General features: G+C 39.7%; 1 protein-coding gene across 6 annotated transcripts in view; it reads left to right on the top strand.

Annotated features, from left to right (window-relative positions):
- Positions 1-16,989, top strand: part of sorcs2 (sortilin-related VPS10 domain containing receptor 2) — a 361,031-nt gene extending 344,042 nt beyond the window's left edge. The window contains exons 15-28 of one of the 6 annotated variants that reach the window (XM_026160578.2): positions 3,421-3,541; positions 3,738-3,871; positions 5,724-5,843; positions 5,992-6,163; positions 6,244-6,430; positions 6,829-6,962; positions 8,554-8,677; positions 11,415-11,527; positions 11,814-11,936; positions 12,077-12,176; positions 12,283-12,330; positions 12,525-12,627; positions 13,590-13,838; positions 14,998-16,989. In XM_026160578.2, the coding sequence (XP_026016363.1) occupies positions 3,421-3,541; positions 3,738-3,871; positions 5,724-5,843; positions 5,992-6,163; positions 6,244-6,430; positions 6,829-6,962; positions 8,554-8,677; positions 11,415-11,527; positions 11,814-11,936; positions 12,077-12,176; positions 12,283-12,330; positions 12,525-12,627; positions 13,590-13,800 (1,690 nt within the window). In that variant the 3' untranslated portion in view covers positions 13,801-13,838; positions 14,998-16,989. Of the gene's footprint in view, positions 1-3,420; positions 3,542-3,737; positions 3,872-5,723; positions 5,844-5,991; positions 6,164-6,243; positions 6,431-6,828; positions 6,963-8,553; positions 8,678-11,414; positions 11,528-11,813; positions 11,937-12,076; positions 12,177-12,282; positions 12,331-12,524; positions 12,628-13,544; positions 13,839-14,997 lie in introns of all 6 variants that reach the window. The other 5 variants (XM_026160567.2, XM_080299791.1, XM_026160560.2 and 2 more) reach the window with 5 other exon arrangements.
- The last annotated feature ends 813 nt before the right edge of the window (positions 16,990-17,802 follow it).

Genomic DNA, 17,802 nt, shown 5'->3' with positions numbered 1-17,802 from the left:
TCCAGACCTTGGCACACAGATAAGACTCACTCCTAGCAGTAATCTGCTGAGAAGGGCAAAGAGATTGTCACACACACGCACAGATACACGCGCAGGCACACACACATGAGGAGGAGAGATCGAACATTCAAGCTCACTCACCATTATCAGAGATGTCAGGCACACAGCCTCTGGGCTGAGACACACTCAGACGCACACACGCACACACACACACACACACACACATATATATGTGCCATCCAACTGACTCCAGCGAGATAGGGTCGGCGGCCAAGGAAGGGTGTTGAGGGCAGCTCATGTCTGATAGATTAGCCAGGGTCTATATCCTTGCCACGGAGTTTCGATTTTTGATGGCGGAGGCTGCCATCCCGTAATGAAGTCTTTGAACAGTGACTTAGCACCAAGGACAGGTGGGGAGTAGAGCTCGTCCACCACTCATACTAATAACACCCAGTCAAATATCAGGACAGCACAGGCGGGTTTCTACTGCACATACTGCTTTGTGAGATCATGAAATCACCTCATTCTGCTGCTTCTAAACCACTTGTAAGAAACATAATAGAAAACCACATCACTGGTTTGTATCTAATCACATTCTGTAACAAAACTCTCCTGAAAACAATGTACAAACATGTGTTTTCTCCTACTTAGCTCTGTTTGTTTAACAAAGGGAGCTGTTACAGTTTTTTCTGAATGCTTAAACACTAACTGTGATTCCTGTAGCACAATCTCTAAAACTATTCAGACTTATAGCAAAACCACTCACTGAGTTTGCAAAACTAAAAGCACAAAAACTGCTTTGCACTCAGTTTGCAATTTTGTAACACACACTTTGCAAAACTGTAGGCACAATTCACTGCACAACACTCAATTACCAAATTTCCAACACACTCCTAGCAAAAGTATACACATGTATGGCTATCATTAACACTAATTTGCCAACTGTCTGGCACACTTTCACATGTGAAAACTTTTTTAGATAATTAGTTCACTTTGCAATCAGCCTAAGCACTATAATACAGGTAAGCTGTGTGTGCGGAGTACAATGGAGGGAGCAGAAAGAGTGAGAAGTAGAGGAGGCCGAGGAAGAGGACGTGGAGGTGAAGAAGTAGGATGAAGAGGACGGCAAGGACAAGGAGGAGCAAGAGGAAGACGAGGAAGGGGGAGAGGAAGGGTAGGAAGAGTAAGAAATAGAATTGCTGATGACATCAGAGTTACAATAGTGGACCATGTCATCAACCGTGGAATGACCCTGAGGGTAGCTGGCCAACGGGTCCAGCCTAACTCGAGCCGCTACACTGTAGCAAGTACCATAAGGACATCTTGAAATGAGAATCGGTTAGTACAGTCACTTCGCACAAAGATTTGTAGCACTGCCATATGCCAATGAGAAACACACCAATACCATTGATGTAAAAATACTGAAATTGTTACTTTACAGAATTGCTAGATGACCAGATGCTGGGGCAGAGGAAGCATGTTCACTGCAGACCAAGTAACCCATATAGTCATTATGGCGATTGCAAATAATCCTATACTTGGAAATGAACACTTGTGTTTGTTTTGATGTGTTTGAATAAACACCAGTACTTGAAGTTTGGATCCCTCTATGCTTATGGATCTATGACAGAAGTATGAGCTCAAACTGACATAGCCTACCTTGTGCGCAGAGAAAGCAAAGGCCAGATGTGTTTTGTATTCATACCATCAGTGTGCAGTTGGCGCATTGTGTGCTTAGTAGATGATGGCTTGTGTGTACTGTTTGATACGGAAACACCATTTTTACGAAGGTGTGAAGAGTTAATCCAGCTGTGTTTGCTTTTGCAAGAGAACTACAATGTTTTGATTATTGGGTGACAGGTTTTCTTATTTGTGTGAAGAGTTTTGCAAAATTAGCCAATAGTTACAAAAAATGTGCTTAAGCAATCAGAAAAAACTGTAATAAGTTTTGATTTGTGTTCACTGAGCTGATTGGACTGTTGTTTGTCCACTAACAGAAGTGTTAATGCTCTGGAGCGCCCATTCAACAGTAGACAAAGAAATAACTAAATTAACTCCACAGCTGGTGGGAATTAATACACAAATAAAGCAATAAACATTTTTACACTGAAGTACACTGAAAGGTTTGCAGTGACCCAGCAAAATGTTGTTTACAAAATCTAGATAAGACTCACGGATGGAAATGTTAAACATGCGTTCATCCACATTACTAAGGCAGGATCTTCTCCTTGTCCTCCATAGGTGGTTTTCAGAATTTTGAAATTGGCGTATTGTGATCATAGACTGTATACAAAGATAGACAGTTTGTAGCTACTTATTAGATTAAAGACTCAAGATAAGTATTTTTGGGCAGCTGCCATGTCGTTATTTTGGAGTCAGAGGTTACCATATTTGATCAGGAGGGTGATGTCGTAAGCTATCAGCTAATATTAGCACAGATCCTGCTAATTGTTACTAAATAAGACTTCAAATTTTACCTTAGCAAAACTGAAATCCAAACTTTTTTGACAGTCTGTACCACACAGCATGGAATAATTTTAAATCAGATAATTGCTTTAAAAATCCACCAAATTTAAGAAGCAGGATAATCCGTATTTGACCAAATCAAACAAGTAAGAGCAAGAAGAACAACAGAGGTAAAAAGTGGAACATCAGCATATGTGAATCTGCAGCCGAGACATCTGTCACTACCTTTTAACGACGCTGGTAAAGACAACATTAGTCTTGCTTGCGCGGCACTCCAACGAAGTGATTGCAAACCAATAACATATGTCAGAGTGACTGATTTGAGTCACATCAGTATGCTTAAAAATGTTCTAACAGACACACACAGATTAAACAGCTGAGTTCAGTAATGGGAATATGGCGCATCACCTGTGATTTCCTGTAGAACACCACCATCTAGTGGAAAGGATGGGGAACTGTGACTTTGCTAAAAGGCTTTATCACTTGAGCTACATTTCCAATAGAGATACAATCCATTTGTAAAGCTGCAAGATGGTTTAGGTAAAGATTATCTCAGTGTTGCCCCTTGCATCATACACAATAATGCCACAATAATGCTGTAAAATAAATACTTACATTTTAAAACTGCCACTCTGTGTTTTAGAAAAGCACATGTTGTGAATTACCAGTCTTAGAATAATTAATGAAGTTGCTGCTGTTTGTGTCAGGTGTGTAAGTGAGTGCAACTCAGTGACTCTGAGGAAACACAGAGGAAAGAATCTAACAAACAGCTGGAAGCAAGAACGTTGTTAATGTTTTATCAAACAAGCAGAACATTAAGGAAATATCCTGTCTTTACCATTTAGGTGTTGATGCTAAAAAATGAAAAAAGCCTGATGTTCAGACTTTCCTTTGTGCCGACAAAAAAAGGCTTTTTTCGTTATACTGCGTGTGTGTGTGTGTGTTTTCTTGCAGTGTGTTTGGCCACATCAGCTATAGGTCAGACTGGGAGCTGGTGAAAGTGGACTTTAGGCAGTCTTTTCCCCGTCAGTGCACTGAGTCTGATTATGACTCCTGGCAGTTCACAGATCAGAAGGTAATGCACACGGACTCACACAGAGATGCAGCACATTCACATGATTTAAGCTGTGTTATAGATTCTAGCTTTTTGAAGTTTCCAAGGGAAATTATCTATTTCTAAGGTCATGGCTCTCGAGCTGTGTTTGGTTGTATCAGATTGTACAAACATATAAGTGGCTACAGAGTGTGCACATGGATTTTATCACCCTTAGGAGGAAAAGTGCATTATGGGCCAGGAGCGGACGTTCAGGAAGAGGAAGGACACTGCATTCTGCATAAAAGGAAAAAGCTACACATCAGCTCTGACCAACAAACCCTGCCAGTGTACTGAGAAAGACTACAACTGGTAAATATGCACTGAACTGGTTTCAGATTACATCATATTTCCTCTATTATTGTATCTGAAAGTAGAATGCGGAAACAAAAGCAAATGTATTGTTTATAAATGCAAATAAAGGACACTGTGCACACTACAGGGTGGGCCATTTATATGGAAAACACCATAATAACATGGGAATGGTTGGTGATATTAAAGTCCTGTTTGTGGCACATTAGTATATGTGAGGTGGCAAACTCCTCAAGGTGGGTGGTGACCATGGTGGCCGTTTAGAAGTCGGCCATCTTGGATACAACTTTTGTTTTTTCAATAGGAAGAGGGCCATGTGACACATCAAACTTATTGGTAATGTCACAAGAAAAACAATGGTGTGCTTGGTTTCAATGTAACTTTATTCTTTCATGAGTTACTTACAAGTTTCTGACCACTTATAAAATGTGTTCAATGTGCTGCATTGTGTTAGATTGTCAATGCAACCTTCTTCTCCCACTTTTCACACACTGATAGCAACACCACAGGAGAAATGCCAGCACAGGCATCCAGTATCCGTAGTTTCAGGTGCTTCACATCTCGTATCTTCACACCATAGACAATTGCCTTCAGATGGCGCCAAAGATAAAAGTCTAAGGGGGTCAGATCGGGAGACCTTCGGGCCACCACGACCAATCCACTTTCCAGGAAACTGTTCATCTAGGAATGCTCGGACCTGGCACCCATAATGTGGTGGAGCACCATCTTGCTGGAAAAACTCAGGGAACATGCCAGCTTCAGTGCACAAAGAGGGAAACACATCATCATGTAGCAATTTCAAATATCCAGTGGCCTTGAGGTTTCCATTGATGAAGAATGGACCCACTATCGTTGTACCCCATATACCACACCAAACCATCACTTTTGTTGGTCCAACAGTCTTGGAGGGATCCATCCAATATGGGTTAGTGTCAGACCAATAGCGGTGGTTTTGTTTGTTAACTTCACCATTCACATAAAAGTTTGCCTCATCTCTGAACAAAATCTTCTGCGTGAACTGAGGGTCCTGTTCCAGTTTTTGTTTTGCCCATTCTGCAAATTCTGTGCGCCGATCTGGGTCATCCTCGTTGAGATGCTGCAGTAGCTGGATTTTGTAAGGGTGCCGTTTGTGAGAAGCTAATATCCGCCGAAGGGATGTTCAACTAATGCCACTCTCCAGTGAGATGCGGTGAGTGCTACGCTGTGGGCTCTTGCTGAATGAAGCTAGGACAGCCACTGATGTTTCTTCATTAGTAACAGTTTGCTTGCGTCCACATTTTGGCAAAAATCACGAAACTTAGCAAGCAGTTTGCTGACTGTAGCATGGGAGATGGGTGGTCCCGTAGGGTGTCTTGCATTGAAATCTGCTGCAATGACCCGGTTACTGCGTTCACCAGATATCAACACAATTTCGATCCGCTCCTCACGTGTTAACCTCTTCGACATGTCAATGACTGTGAACAAAGAGAAACTTGTAAATAACTCATGAAAGAATAAAGTTACGTGGAAACCAAGCACACCATTGTTTTTCTTGTGACATTACCAATAAGTTTGATGTGTCACATGGCCTATTGAAAAAACAAAAGTTGTATCCAAGATGGCCGACTTCTAAATGGCCACCATGGTCACCACCCACCTCGAGGAGTTTGCCCCTTCACATATACTAATGTGCCACAAACAGGACTTTAATATCACCAACCATTCCCATGTTATTATGGTGTATCCATATAAATGTACTTCATGCTGTGTTATCTTTGAGGCCTTTACTTTTTCAAGTATTTGCTCAGACCAGCATAACTTTCTTGCTTAGTGAACAGTTATTAATTTTTATGATGCTGAAATGTCTTTGTAGTGATTATGGATTCGAGCAATCACACATGGAAACTGACCGCTGCATTGCTGACTTCTGGTATGATCCAGATTCACCACCTGAAGACTGCCACCTAGGACAGACCTACATGTCCAGCACTGGGTCTGTTCTTGTTGATTTTACGTTTTCTCCAACCCAGCTCCAGCTCTGTCTCAAGTTCACACCTACCAGCATTGTTATTCACTCTCTAATCTTGCTTTCAGTAAGAGTGCACGCCTGACTTCACACTCTGTCCTCTGCTGTGTTTCAGCTACAGGAAGATGATATCTAACTCATGTGAAGGGGAGCCAAACAAGCAGCAGAGCTCTAAAAAGCACAGCTGCCCCCTGCTCGCGCCTAAAGGATTACGAGTTGGCATAAAAGGGCAGATGCTGGCTGTGGCACCTGGGGATGACATCACATTCACTGTCCACCAGGAGCAGGTAGGACAAAAGTTGTTTTCTTTTTACTTTTTCCTCATTTATTCAGTTTCAGTTTGTTGAACATTATCTTTCTTTAACAGGGTGACACCAGCAGCACCAAGTATCAGGTGGATCTTGGTGATGGGGTACGGACAATTTACCAGAACCTGACTGTGACTGATGAACCCATCCAGCACCGTTATGAAAATCCAGGCATTTACAAGGTCAAAGTGAAGGCTGAGAATATGGCTGGACACGATGAGGCTACCATGTACATCCAGGTCACAGGTTGGGTTTCCTGGTGAACTTCCTTGTCTTTTAATTAGACAGCCTCTAAAATGTATTTTCTTTCTTGGAGGTGGAGTTTTTGCTGATGTCTCATCACTGAAGCTCACACTGCCTGTCACAAACATCTATACTCATTTGTCCTGAATTTCTATTAATACCTAGCAGGGAAAAAACGTGATGAAATCATCTTTTGCCAGTTGGTTCGCTCCTCTCATATCTGTCTAGCTTTGCCAAATATGGTGGAGACCGTTCTGAATCTCACTTCATTTTTCACTTCTTATTTGTCAGTTAGAAATGTTCTAATTCTACTGACACGAACTTTAATATTTAACATGGTAGCTGAGGCCTGTAGAGTCTGACCCTTTCTTATTATTTTAATAGAATTTCATTTCTTGTAGCCCCACTACAGGAAGTACACCTAGAAGTGGTTCCCATTGCTGGGAGAAACCATGAGGTCAATCTCACTGCTACTGTCCTTCCCAGTGAGGCCAACCTGACTGTCTTTTACTGGTGGATAGGAGACAGCATGCAGGTAAAGGAAAAACTTCAATTGTCATTCATTTATAAATTCATTTCTAACTGTAAAATCTGTGGAATTCCATTAAAATTGCGTTAGTTCAGCTAAGTAACTAAGGATTGAATACAGGGTGGTGTACAAACAAACGTGAAAAGTGGTGATTAAGAGGAAGAAACAGTGTGTCATGAGAAGCACTCCCCAGCACTTTAGGCCTGATGCTGGAAACTAAACTAAAACTTCATCAAAAAAAGAAATCTCTAAGACTGATCTAAACTGAGAGCTGGTTCCATAGAAGAGGGACCTGCAAGCTGGTTCCATAGAAGAGGGACCTGCAAGCTGAAGGCTCTGCCTCCCATTCTACGTTTAAATACCGTAGCAACAACAAAAAACCCAGCAAACAATAATAAATAATAGCAGCAGCAGACTACATGGTGCCTAAGCCAAGTTGCTGTATAATGAGCCCAAAGAATCACCTAATTGTCAACTGGGTTTGACAATTGGTATGAGGTGTTTGTGCTGAAATGTTTGGTTTTTATGTATTATGCATTATGGCCAAACATATGCACTTTAGTCACATATGTCCAAAAAACACAGTTGCTGAAGTGTTGTAGTTTGTTCAGATAAAATTTTGCAAAGATAATGAGTGCTGCTGTGTTCTTTCTAGAAAGAGGCTTTCTCCTGGGAACCCTTCCAGACACACTGTACTTGTTCAGTCTTTTTCTAAATCTTGAATTTAACATGGTAGCTGAGGCCTGTAGAGTCTGAGATGTAGTTCTTGGATTGTTTTTTTGCTTGGTTGGTTGTTTTGGTGGTTTTTGCACTTTCTCTGAGCATTGCACTGTAACCTTGGGGTGAATTTCCCAAGATCTCTACTACTAGGAAGAATGTCTTGAATTTATTCCACTTCTTCCTCCAGACCAGAAAACTGCCAAAAAAATCTGATTTTGTGGCCGTGGTTGGGTTCCCGAATTAAATTAATGACGTGCATTTAATTTGCAGCCCCCCGTGGCTACTTATCTTTTTAATTCCCAAGGAACTAGTAAGGGTGTACTTAAATTTGACACTCTGATTGTGCATTTTGGATAAGGTTTTGTTCAATAAACAATGACACAGCATTATAGGAAATGTTTTGTACTTTGCCTGAAGTTTTATTTATTTAATTTTAAGACCTGGTAAAGAACAGATGATTTTTATTATGTTCTGATATGTATAAACTTTTCAGTTTCTTTTTACAGTGACAAAGAGACCAAAATTTGTGTAGCTGCTAAGTATTAACTAGTTACATTGTGCACTGCCTTCTTGCAAGAAGGCAGTAGGTTGCTGGACCCAGAGTACAATATGGGGGGTTTCTTGTTAGGGTTCCTCGCTTGGAACAATTGCAATACCAATTTTAATTTAAGCTATGAGCAAATTTGTGGCCCAGTGACTATAGCAATGAATTAAAATAGTCTCAAAATTTATTATGCACAGCAGGTTTCATATTGCATAGGTTTATTAAATAAACCCAAAAATGTTCTGAATATTTCTGACCTCCAGACCTCCATTTTTTTGTTTTTCCAGATGTTCCACATGTTTTTATCACTAATACTGTGAATTTTTCCTGCAGCCCATCCTGACTCTGCAGAACAACCTTCTGACTCGTTTCCCAGGAACAGGCAAAGTCTCAGTCACGGTACAGGCCACAAACAGCCGATCCATGGTGCAGGACACAAGAACTGTCCGAGTTTACGGTAACGTATGTTTGTATGTGCTAAGAGGTGAAGAGAAAGAGGTTATTATATCAAAGGTTCTGAGAAAGTTACATTTGTCTGTTGGCCAAAATAGAATTACAATATTCATTTTAATTCAATTCTTCAATTCAATTTTATTTATACAGCGGCAAATCACAACAACAGTCATTTCAAGGCACTATTGTCAGAAAAACCCAACCCCATATGACCCCCTACGAGCAAGCTCAGGGTGGGGCGGTTATCTGCCACGATTGGTTGGGGAGAGAGAAGGAGGACAGGATCAAAGACATGTTGTGGAAGTGAGCCAGAGATTACAGTATTTTTTTCGAGTGGTTTCTCGAAACTATGCCTCGTATTCTCAAAACAGTAAACACAAATCCATAACGTCTCACCCAATTTCCCAAACATCGTATTTTCAGGTCAAAATGAAGCTCTACACTCAAAACCATTCACTTGCTGAAAAAATAAATTTTGCCCACAGACATAACACACAAGGCCTCAAACACACACACTACAACATAGTCTTACACATTGGTGCAATAAATTAAAAACAATATTTCCAGAACTGGCAAGTCATGTTGCTTGTGGTTCTTCCCCTCAAAAACCTTTTCACATGATGAAGACAAAAGACACAACCAATGCGTCTCCTTTTGGTCAGGTTAAAACCTGACTAACACAATAGAGTTACCCTGAACCACAGTTTAAGAGTGCACAAATGGCAGCATAAACTATCATGCTGTGATGTAACACAATACTTCATACAATATCAGAACTCACTTGTTGGTTTTTCACTCTTTCAGACTATCATTCAAAAGAACCAATCTATGCCAGTTTCATCTGGAATTGGTTCTTTCGGAGGATGTGGTCAATATGGAGAGGCTAATGGCATTTATCCCTCGAAAATTATGATCATCCTCAATCAATCTCCTCCTCGCAGGGGGATTACATTAGTGGCATCTTCCATGTTTACAAGCTCCCTCTCTTGCTCCTCTGACAATTTAACCGGCCTCCACCAGGTGGTCCCCTCTGTGTCCTACAAAAAAATAGAAGCACTCATTTACTGTAACTGTCAAATAACCTTTTTCAGGACAAAAATGGAAACATACTGAAACTCAAAAAACTTGAGTTCAGTAACTCAAAAGTTACTGAAGTTACTGTACAGAACAGTCTTACACCTACCTGTTTTCCTCCCTGAAGGTTCTGATGATGGAGGCAACAGTGAAGCGACTCAAATTTGGCTGTACTCGTTGCCCAGCCTCCCTCATAGTCATACCATAAACAAGGACACAGTCAACTAAAGTGGCTCGAAATTCATCCAAGACCGCTTGTCTCCTTGCCCTAGCTCTTCCCCTTCCTTGTCGCTGTTGTCCTAGACCTCCTTCTCCTCTGCCTCCTCCTCCTCCACCTCCTCTTCCCTGATGTCCTAGACCTCCTTCGCCTCCTCCTCCTCGACCTTTCAGACCCGGATGAGCTGACTTTGGCCCTCAAAGTTTCTGATTGGTGTGTGATACATTTTGACTCTTAGTGTTTCCACTAATTGAGTTCAAGCTGTGCTGACTTAAGTCAACATCATTGAATGCTAGTGCTTTCAAAATGACTACATGGCGTAAGCACTGAAAATCAAAGGGATTTGTGTGTACAGTTTTCCAATAACAGTTCACCAAATCTGACTCATGTATTAAAGCAGGGTATTTCCCTGCACTAAATTCCCCTGTGTTTATAGTTCAGGGAAATGGGTGTGCTTTTTGAAAAATAGCATTATGGTTTTGAAATTTGAGTTCAAAAGATAGTGTTTAAGCAATCGAGAAAAACTGTAATAACAAGTATGTTTCAGTGCAGAGAGGTCATTCATTCTTGCTAACATAAACAATGCTGTTAGCTTAAATTTAATGCACATGTTCATTCTTTCTTTTGGATAAGGTAGTTAAGAAAAATCTGAAAAAAATTGAATTCAGATCTTTGTCCTACTGTAGGCTTTTTCTCATAGCTTTCAACCACATCTCGGCTTCTACTGTTGAGAGTGAGCTTTCAACATTCTTAAATTTTTCAGTCAGAGTTCGGATAGTAAAGTCAAAACTTAAAAGCTATTCCTGGTCTAAGAGTCACTGAGACAAACAGAGACAAATTTGCTGCCTGTTATTGTAGGGTCTGCCTTACAATATAAAACGCCTTGAGGTGACTGTTGTTGAGATTTGGCGCTGTACAAATAAAATTGAATTGACATTTTTCCATCTTTGGAAAATATTGTATGATCTCATGATTTTATTGCTGGTGTATCAGAGTTAGCAAGTTAGAATTCATTTGACAAAGAGATGTGCTTGTTTTATTTATAAGCAAGCTTTAATATTTGAAGATAGAGGGAGTTTATTTTAGTTTAACTCGGATTTTTTTACTGTCTGAACTCAAGTACATTTTAACTAGCTTTTTGCTTTGGTTTCATTATGTTGCTCAAATTATTTTGTGATTTTTGTACACAGTTTTATACATATTTGAAATGCTGCTTCTCAACAAGCTACACTACTTCTATTAGTTCATGCAAAAAAATACACATATGGATAGGCAGACTGATTTCTTTACCACATATGTTCCCACCAAGGTGTTACACATCAGTCCAAACAGCGTAATGTGTAGGTATTTGCAATTTCTTTTTAATTTTATTTATTTGCTAAAATAATATTTTAGGTTTTATTTGATCAATTTAAATCATAGCCATGATGCTTGTTGACTGCTCCTGCAGATAACTTCCAAGTCATCCCTCTGAGCTTCAGCAGAAACCTAGACAGATTCAATCCAAATATCCCAGAGTGGAGAGATGACATTGGCCAGGTGGTCACCAAAATACTGGCTAAGGTAGGTCTTTAAAGAGAATGGATGGTAGTGTCACGCAACCTAACTTCTTGTCTTTTCATAGCGCACAGTCCAGTCTAATGTCTGGTACTCCTATAAAAATACAAAACATAAAAGTATTACTGTTAGATAATGATAGTCCATGTTATAATCACATAATAATAATATAATCATAGTTAGCATGCTAACCTTTGCTGATTAACACTAAACACTGTAGGATATGAATTATACAGTTATTGGATTAGTGCAGATTTAAGACATGACTGGCATTTTCATCTTGTGGCCCCAGATTACAGGTGTACCTCAGAATTCCCTAGTTACTGTGGTCAAACCAGGTCTCCCCACCTCTGCCAACCTGTATGTTCTCCCACTGGACACCAAACCAGCCAAGAGAAGCTTGTTTGTAGATAAGGTATGTGATCACTGATAATAAACATATCCAATGCCTGAACACGGGTGGTGGCATGTTTTACTCTGTGGAGACACAGACTAGCAAGTTTGTTTTTTATAAGTAACATCAGTTACATTTAATACACTTAATCTCATCTTTAGCGTATTCCAGCCATCATTCAGGTCTTCAACGACAACAACGTCAGCTTTGTGATACGAGGAGGCCTACAGGTGCTCGTGATGCTAGCTGACCCAAATGCAGGTATATTTTGGTACATGTATTTTGCACTTCAGTACATATTAAGTGAAGTTTGTAAATGTATACAGTATTTTAAATGATAATTGCATCCTATTGGTTTATTTCCAAGAACTAGGTTATATTACTAAAGACTCAACAGTTACAGAGGCAGAGAATGGTGCGTTGATAAATAATATACCTGCTTTCTCTATAAATGCAATTAGCATCACCAGCTTAGTCTTTGGTTTGACTCCTGGGCCTTTCTTTTTCCTGCATCCGGGTCTGTTGGTGTTGTGCTCTGCTGTGTTTTCACCTTTTGTCCTTTGATTGTAGAAATGTGATGCATTCTTTACTGTGTGCTCATCAATCCAGGCTACCATGGAGCAGCTGGAAGTGCCGGTGTTTGGACTCTAGCTGTCATTTTCCTCATTGGTCTTATTGCTACTGGCGCCTTTATCCTCTATAAGTTCAAAAGGTGAGTCATGTATTTTACAGTGCTGTCACCTTAACGACGTAGGCACAAAAAAACCTGACAAAGAATGGAAATCAAACGTTGAAAGAAAAACTCATGAGGTGAGCTCTAAAGTCAGTAGTTTTGTACAGTAACATAATATTTGTAATATTGCCTCTGTGCACCACTGCAGTGGATTGTAAATGAAACAATTAAGATGTAATTGAAATGCAGACTTTCAGCTTCACAAGCTAGGTGAGGGCTATTCTTTCATTATTCCATGATAAATTAAGCAGAATGCAGAGAGACCCACTTACAAGCAGTAACTGAAGGCAGCTGAACTAAAGTCTAAGTGGAGTATCTCAAGAGATACACCACACAGCATCTGGTGAAATCACCCTGGATTTTCTAAGCCTCTGAAAATGAAGGACTGTGTCTAAACATGGCTTTAACTCCTACACAATAAATGTAATACTTCTGTTAAACGTCCTCAATTAAAGCTGAAAATCTGAATTTTAATTGTAACCTGACTATTTAAAATCCATTGTGGGTAGTGTGGAAATCCATCAAATGTTCAGGTTCCATACCAAAGTAAGTGACACAAATTGAAACATCCCTTAAGTTAGATTGCTACAATATTGAAATTTTGTAATGATGTGCATGAACTAAAATGTATCCATCTGTCCAGTATCTTTAGCTACCACCAGCTATTTTAATAAAAATATCATATTCCCTGATGGTTGCATACACCTCATGATGTTTGAAGTCATACAACCCTAAACAGTTGAATGCAAATTCACATTGTGCATGCTTCTTGTCATATCAGTAACCCACCAGCAGCACCTCCTTGTGTCTCTAACACAAATATCCACAAAAAGTCACTTAAAGAACGCAATGGAAGACTATACAGCCCCGTCTTACAAAAACAACAAATCCCACAGTCCTTGGCTTAGGCCTGAGGATGCATATCCCCCATTGTTTTTCAGGAAGCTTCCATGCACCCACAACTACGCCCAGATGCACAGTGTAAAGGAGCAGGAGATGATCAGCCCTGTCAATCACAGTGAGGACACCCAGCAAATCATCCAGGGTGAGGAGTACATCGATGACGACCTGGACTCACAGACTCTAGGTAACGCAGGAGGTAGCCCCGCCTTCCGTTCCCTAATAAGGACTACTACTAACCACTGCTACTAAACCCAAGCCACTAACACCAGCAGCTAACACACACCAAGGTACTGAAGGACTTCCCCCTTTTTGTTATTTTTACTGCCATTGCAGTTCTTTGAGGTTTATTATCGTTGCTTCTAAAGTAGTCACATAGCATTTCATGGCCATCAACAAGCACAGCTAATCATATTGCATGACATTCAGTAATTTTTGCACTACATAATGCCTAAGGAATCTGAAATGTTAGTGTTACTGAGTTATACTTGTACACTTGCCAAAATTCTTTTAATTTTATCATACATGACCTGATGTCTCTATATAATAATTTCTATAAATTTTATGACAAGGTTTCTCATAAAATACAGTGCAACAACAAAACAATATGATGGCTATGGTTATGATGGTAATGAATTGATTTGTGATCATAGATATAGTGGATTGTTAATGGCGGTCACCATTAAAGTAATCATTTTTCTTTCCTGACAATAATAAGTGCATTCTTTGTATATTTACATATTAAACTATCTTTGTCACGACTATCATTGTGACAAAAGTAAATCATTCTTAATTTTAAAGCCTGATTGTGTTCTGTTATATAAGATTAGAAATTTTTTTTTTTTACCTCTGTTTCATGTAATAAAGCAAATTGTATAAAAATCCCTGTCAGCATGTAGATCCTGTGAGGGTTTGGTCTACTAGGAGTGCTTAAGAAAGACACTGAGATTAGCAAATTGCAACTGGCCAACTTGGTCCTGTGACTTCTATTTAACAATATAAAGAAATATATATAGGAATTTTACTGATTAGAGCATGTGGAACAACTAATGATTTTTGAAGGAAAAACTTAAACGTAATTTGTGTTTTTATACCCAATTTTGAGCCAGCACGCTGGAATTCTTAATGAAGTCCAGAATTATTCAAACAATTAATCAACCATAGAATTAAATCAAGTTTACTATCCAAGAAGGCAAATTAATTATTACATTGTAATTATATAATTATGTGCTTTACTATTTTTTCTGCTTTTTTGTGAAATGGTGCATTTTGGAAGTTTTGGTGTTATGCGTGAGCCAGAACTGTATGTCACAGGACACCGTCTAATACTATACATTGCTTTATGTCATATATAACACTTTTACATAACTGGCTTACATATGTGTTTTATGTATATTTTATATGTCTCTTTAGCATCTCTCATATTGTTTTTTATCTCTTTTTTACCAGGCACTCATTCGGGTGTGGTCCTAAACATGAACTGCAGAGAGCTACACAGTTAGCAGACCAGCTGATGGCCACCATGGCAATGCTGAAGAGCTAGTTGAGGCGAGCCGAGCTGGCTAATGAGCACAGGGACTCCACTCTGCCTTTTTCCTTCTCTCGTCTTTAGATTTTCCCTCTCCTCCTCCTCTGTCAGGTCACTTCACTCTTCCATGGACTCTTCCACTCTCCTGCTTCTGGGTATTGTGTTAATTATTTTGGGGAAGTGGCTGACCATGGTGTTGGGACTCTATTCAGTAATCACCCCTTTTTTTGTGCCAACCCTGGAGACCCTGGACACAAGGGCCAGTGGCTCAGTTTGAAGGCTCATCTGTACACTGTCTGTCTGATAACACAGGTACAATCGGCAAGCATGTCTCACAAGACTGGTTTCCACTGATACTGAAAGTCAGAGAGATAGTTGAAACCACCAGAGACTAGTGTGCTAAAATGATTTGTGAGCACTAAACGTAGTTTGCATTGTTCCCCTCCATTATTGTTGCACCCCCCCCCTCCCACACACACACACACACACAGTTATCATTCTGCTCCTCTCGTCAATGGCAATAATAATCTCAATGGAATGTAGGATGTGATATAAACCCTTGTGAATTTGCATGTGATGGGTGTACACATGCAAACACAAGAGGGCAGTGTTGCACTTTTTGAAATCTCCACTGACAAGTACTCTTACAGCTCAGCTTCTTTGGAATATACTGTATGTACACACAGCTTTGTTTATTTAACAAAAAGAAAAAGAAAAAAAACATTCATCTCCAAGTGTTCCTGTTTAAAAGTAACAAAATTTACAGATGTGTGGTCTGTGATGTTTCTGATCAGTTTCACCTTTGTCTGTCCCATGGTGCCTGAAACAGCAGACGCAGATCTGCTCAGTGACATTTCCTGTTATTTAGTTATTTCTGGAAACAGTATAGCCCTTTCTCCTTGTCCTCATCCCCGTCCTAACACTTTCTGGGTCAGAGCAGACCCCCTGGAGACAAAGGTTGCCGTCATTGGAGGGAAGCTGTAGTTGATATATTTTATTGTATCAGCCTATATTAGGCAAAGCTTGTGGTGGAATCACGTCTCCTTAAAAGTTTGGTTCATTTTAAATGTGTAAATATGATCGGTGATTTACGCTTTGTAAATATCCCTTTGTGTGTGTGTTTTACACTAATACCAAAATACATCACTTTTTTTACCCCTCTTTTTCTGGAGTTTCCTGCCACAGAGTTTCCCAGGTTTGAACAACATCTCACTGTTTCCACTTTCCTCAGCATCATTGCCTGCTTTACATTTTTGGGTATTTTCATTATAATGTCATGGAATATTTCACTGTCTTTATTGTTAACTGGAAATAATTTTCTTGTCTTATGAAGATGCTCACAGTTACACAGTGACAGCAATGTAGATGGATATTTTTGATATACTGTCAGTTTTTCTTTTCCAGCCCATGTAAAACACAAATGAGTGTTTCTGTTACCTTTTGACAGTCATTTTATGTTTTTTTTAATTGAACTAATGTGAGCAGTTGCTGTTCACAATGCACCAGACAGCAGCTGAACAAGTCTACAGATGTGTCAAGAGGTCTTGTCACCACCCTTTGGTCCATCTTGTATTCGATGCAGCAGATCGTGTTCACTCCTCCTGGTTTGATTCATCTTTGTACATAATCTGCTCATATTTTTGTTTAGTTTTCTAGTGATGTGTCATCTTTGTATCAATGTCCCCTTAAACACAGGGGAAAATGGGAGTTATGATGTTCCAGTGTAGTAGTCAAGGAGTTTCACATATGGTACACAGCATATGTGAAACAGCAGTGTAATTATAACCACGACTCTATCCTTTCATTTTTCTCTGTTCTGTTCGATCTTTTGGTTTTGCAATTAAAATCAACTGTGTTCTTTTCAGGAAGCATAGTGCACTCAACCTGCATCATGGAATAAATCACTCCCATAACGTGTATGTCTCTTTAATTTGTATAATATTATCCAGTACAACTGTTGTCACAGTGTTTTGCTAACTAAAAGTCAATCATTGTTTTTTCATGTTGTGAAAAAGGCTGCAGACTGAGGTAGACTTTATTATTTAAAAGGAAGATCCTCTGAAGGTTAGTACAGGATAAACAGGTTAGTACTGATGGCTACTAAGTAAAGAGCAGTGTATGACTGCTGCACAGTGGCCATCTAGTAAAAAGTTACTATAAGGTGTATACTGCCAATGTAGAGGATGGAAATCAGCCTGGACCGCTCGAGCATCACACAAAATACAATGAGGTGACCAAGTTCATGCAATCAAAGTCAGTTAAGATAATGTTGAGCTTCTACCTCCTCTGCCTGGTCAGACTGCTCCCAGAGGTACTTGGGACCTTGACCTTGGGAGTTTGAGGTGGAAGCAAGGCCTGGGTAAAAGCTTTAGAGCTTGAATGCCAGCCAGATAACTGCCGATTCACCTGCCACAAAGCAAGCCCTGTATTGTGCCTATGACAGATTTTATGTGGTTAAGGACATTATACTGATTATTTGAAGAGTTTCAGGTGGATTTTCATCTGAGTGCTTGCAAAGAATGAAATGGTCAAAGGAAATTTGGATCTTGCCGCTCCAATGTAAAATCGTTGGAAAACGAGGTGTGCATGCCTCTAAGTGGAACAGATTTTGGATTACAGTGTCAGAGTTTTAATTTTGTGAATAACTTCATAATCTTTGCTCAAACAACTGCAAAACATGTTTGCACAACACGGGTATGTTGAATTCTATAAGGCAAATCCATAAA

This window comes from Astatotilapia calliptera, chromosome 3, assembly GCF_964374335.1.
Source record: "Astatotilapia calliptera chromosome 3, fAstCal68.1, whole genome shotgun sequence".
Lineage (NCBI taxonomy): Eukaryota > Metazoa > Chordata > Actinopteri > Cichliformes > Cichlidae > Astatotilapia > Astatotilapia calliptera.
This window is presented reverse-complemented; position numbering and strand designations above follow the sequence as displayed.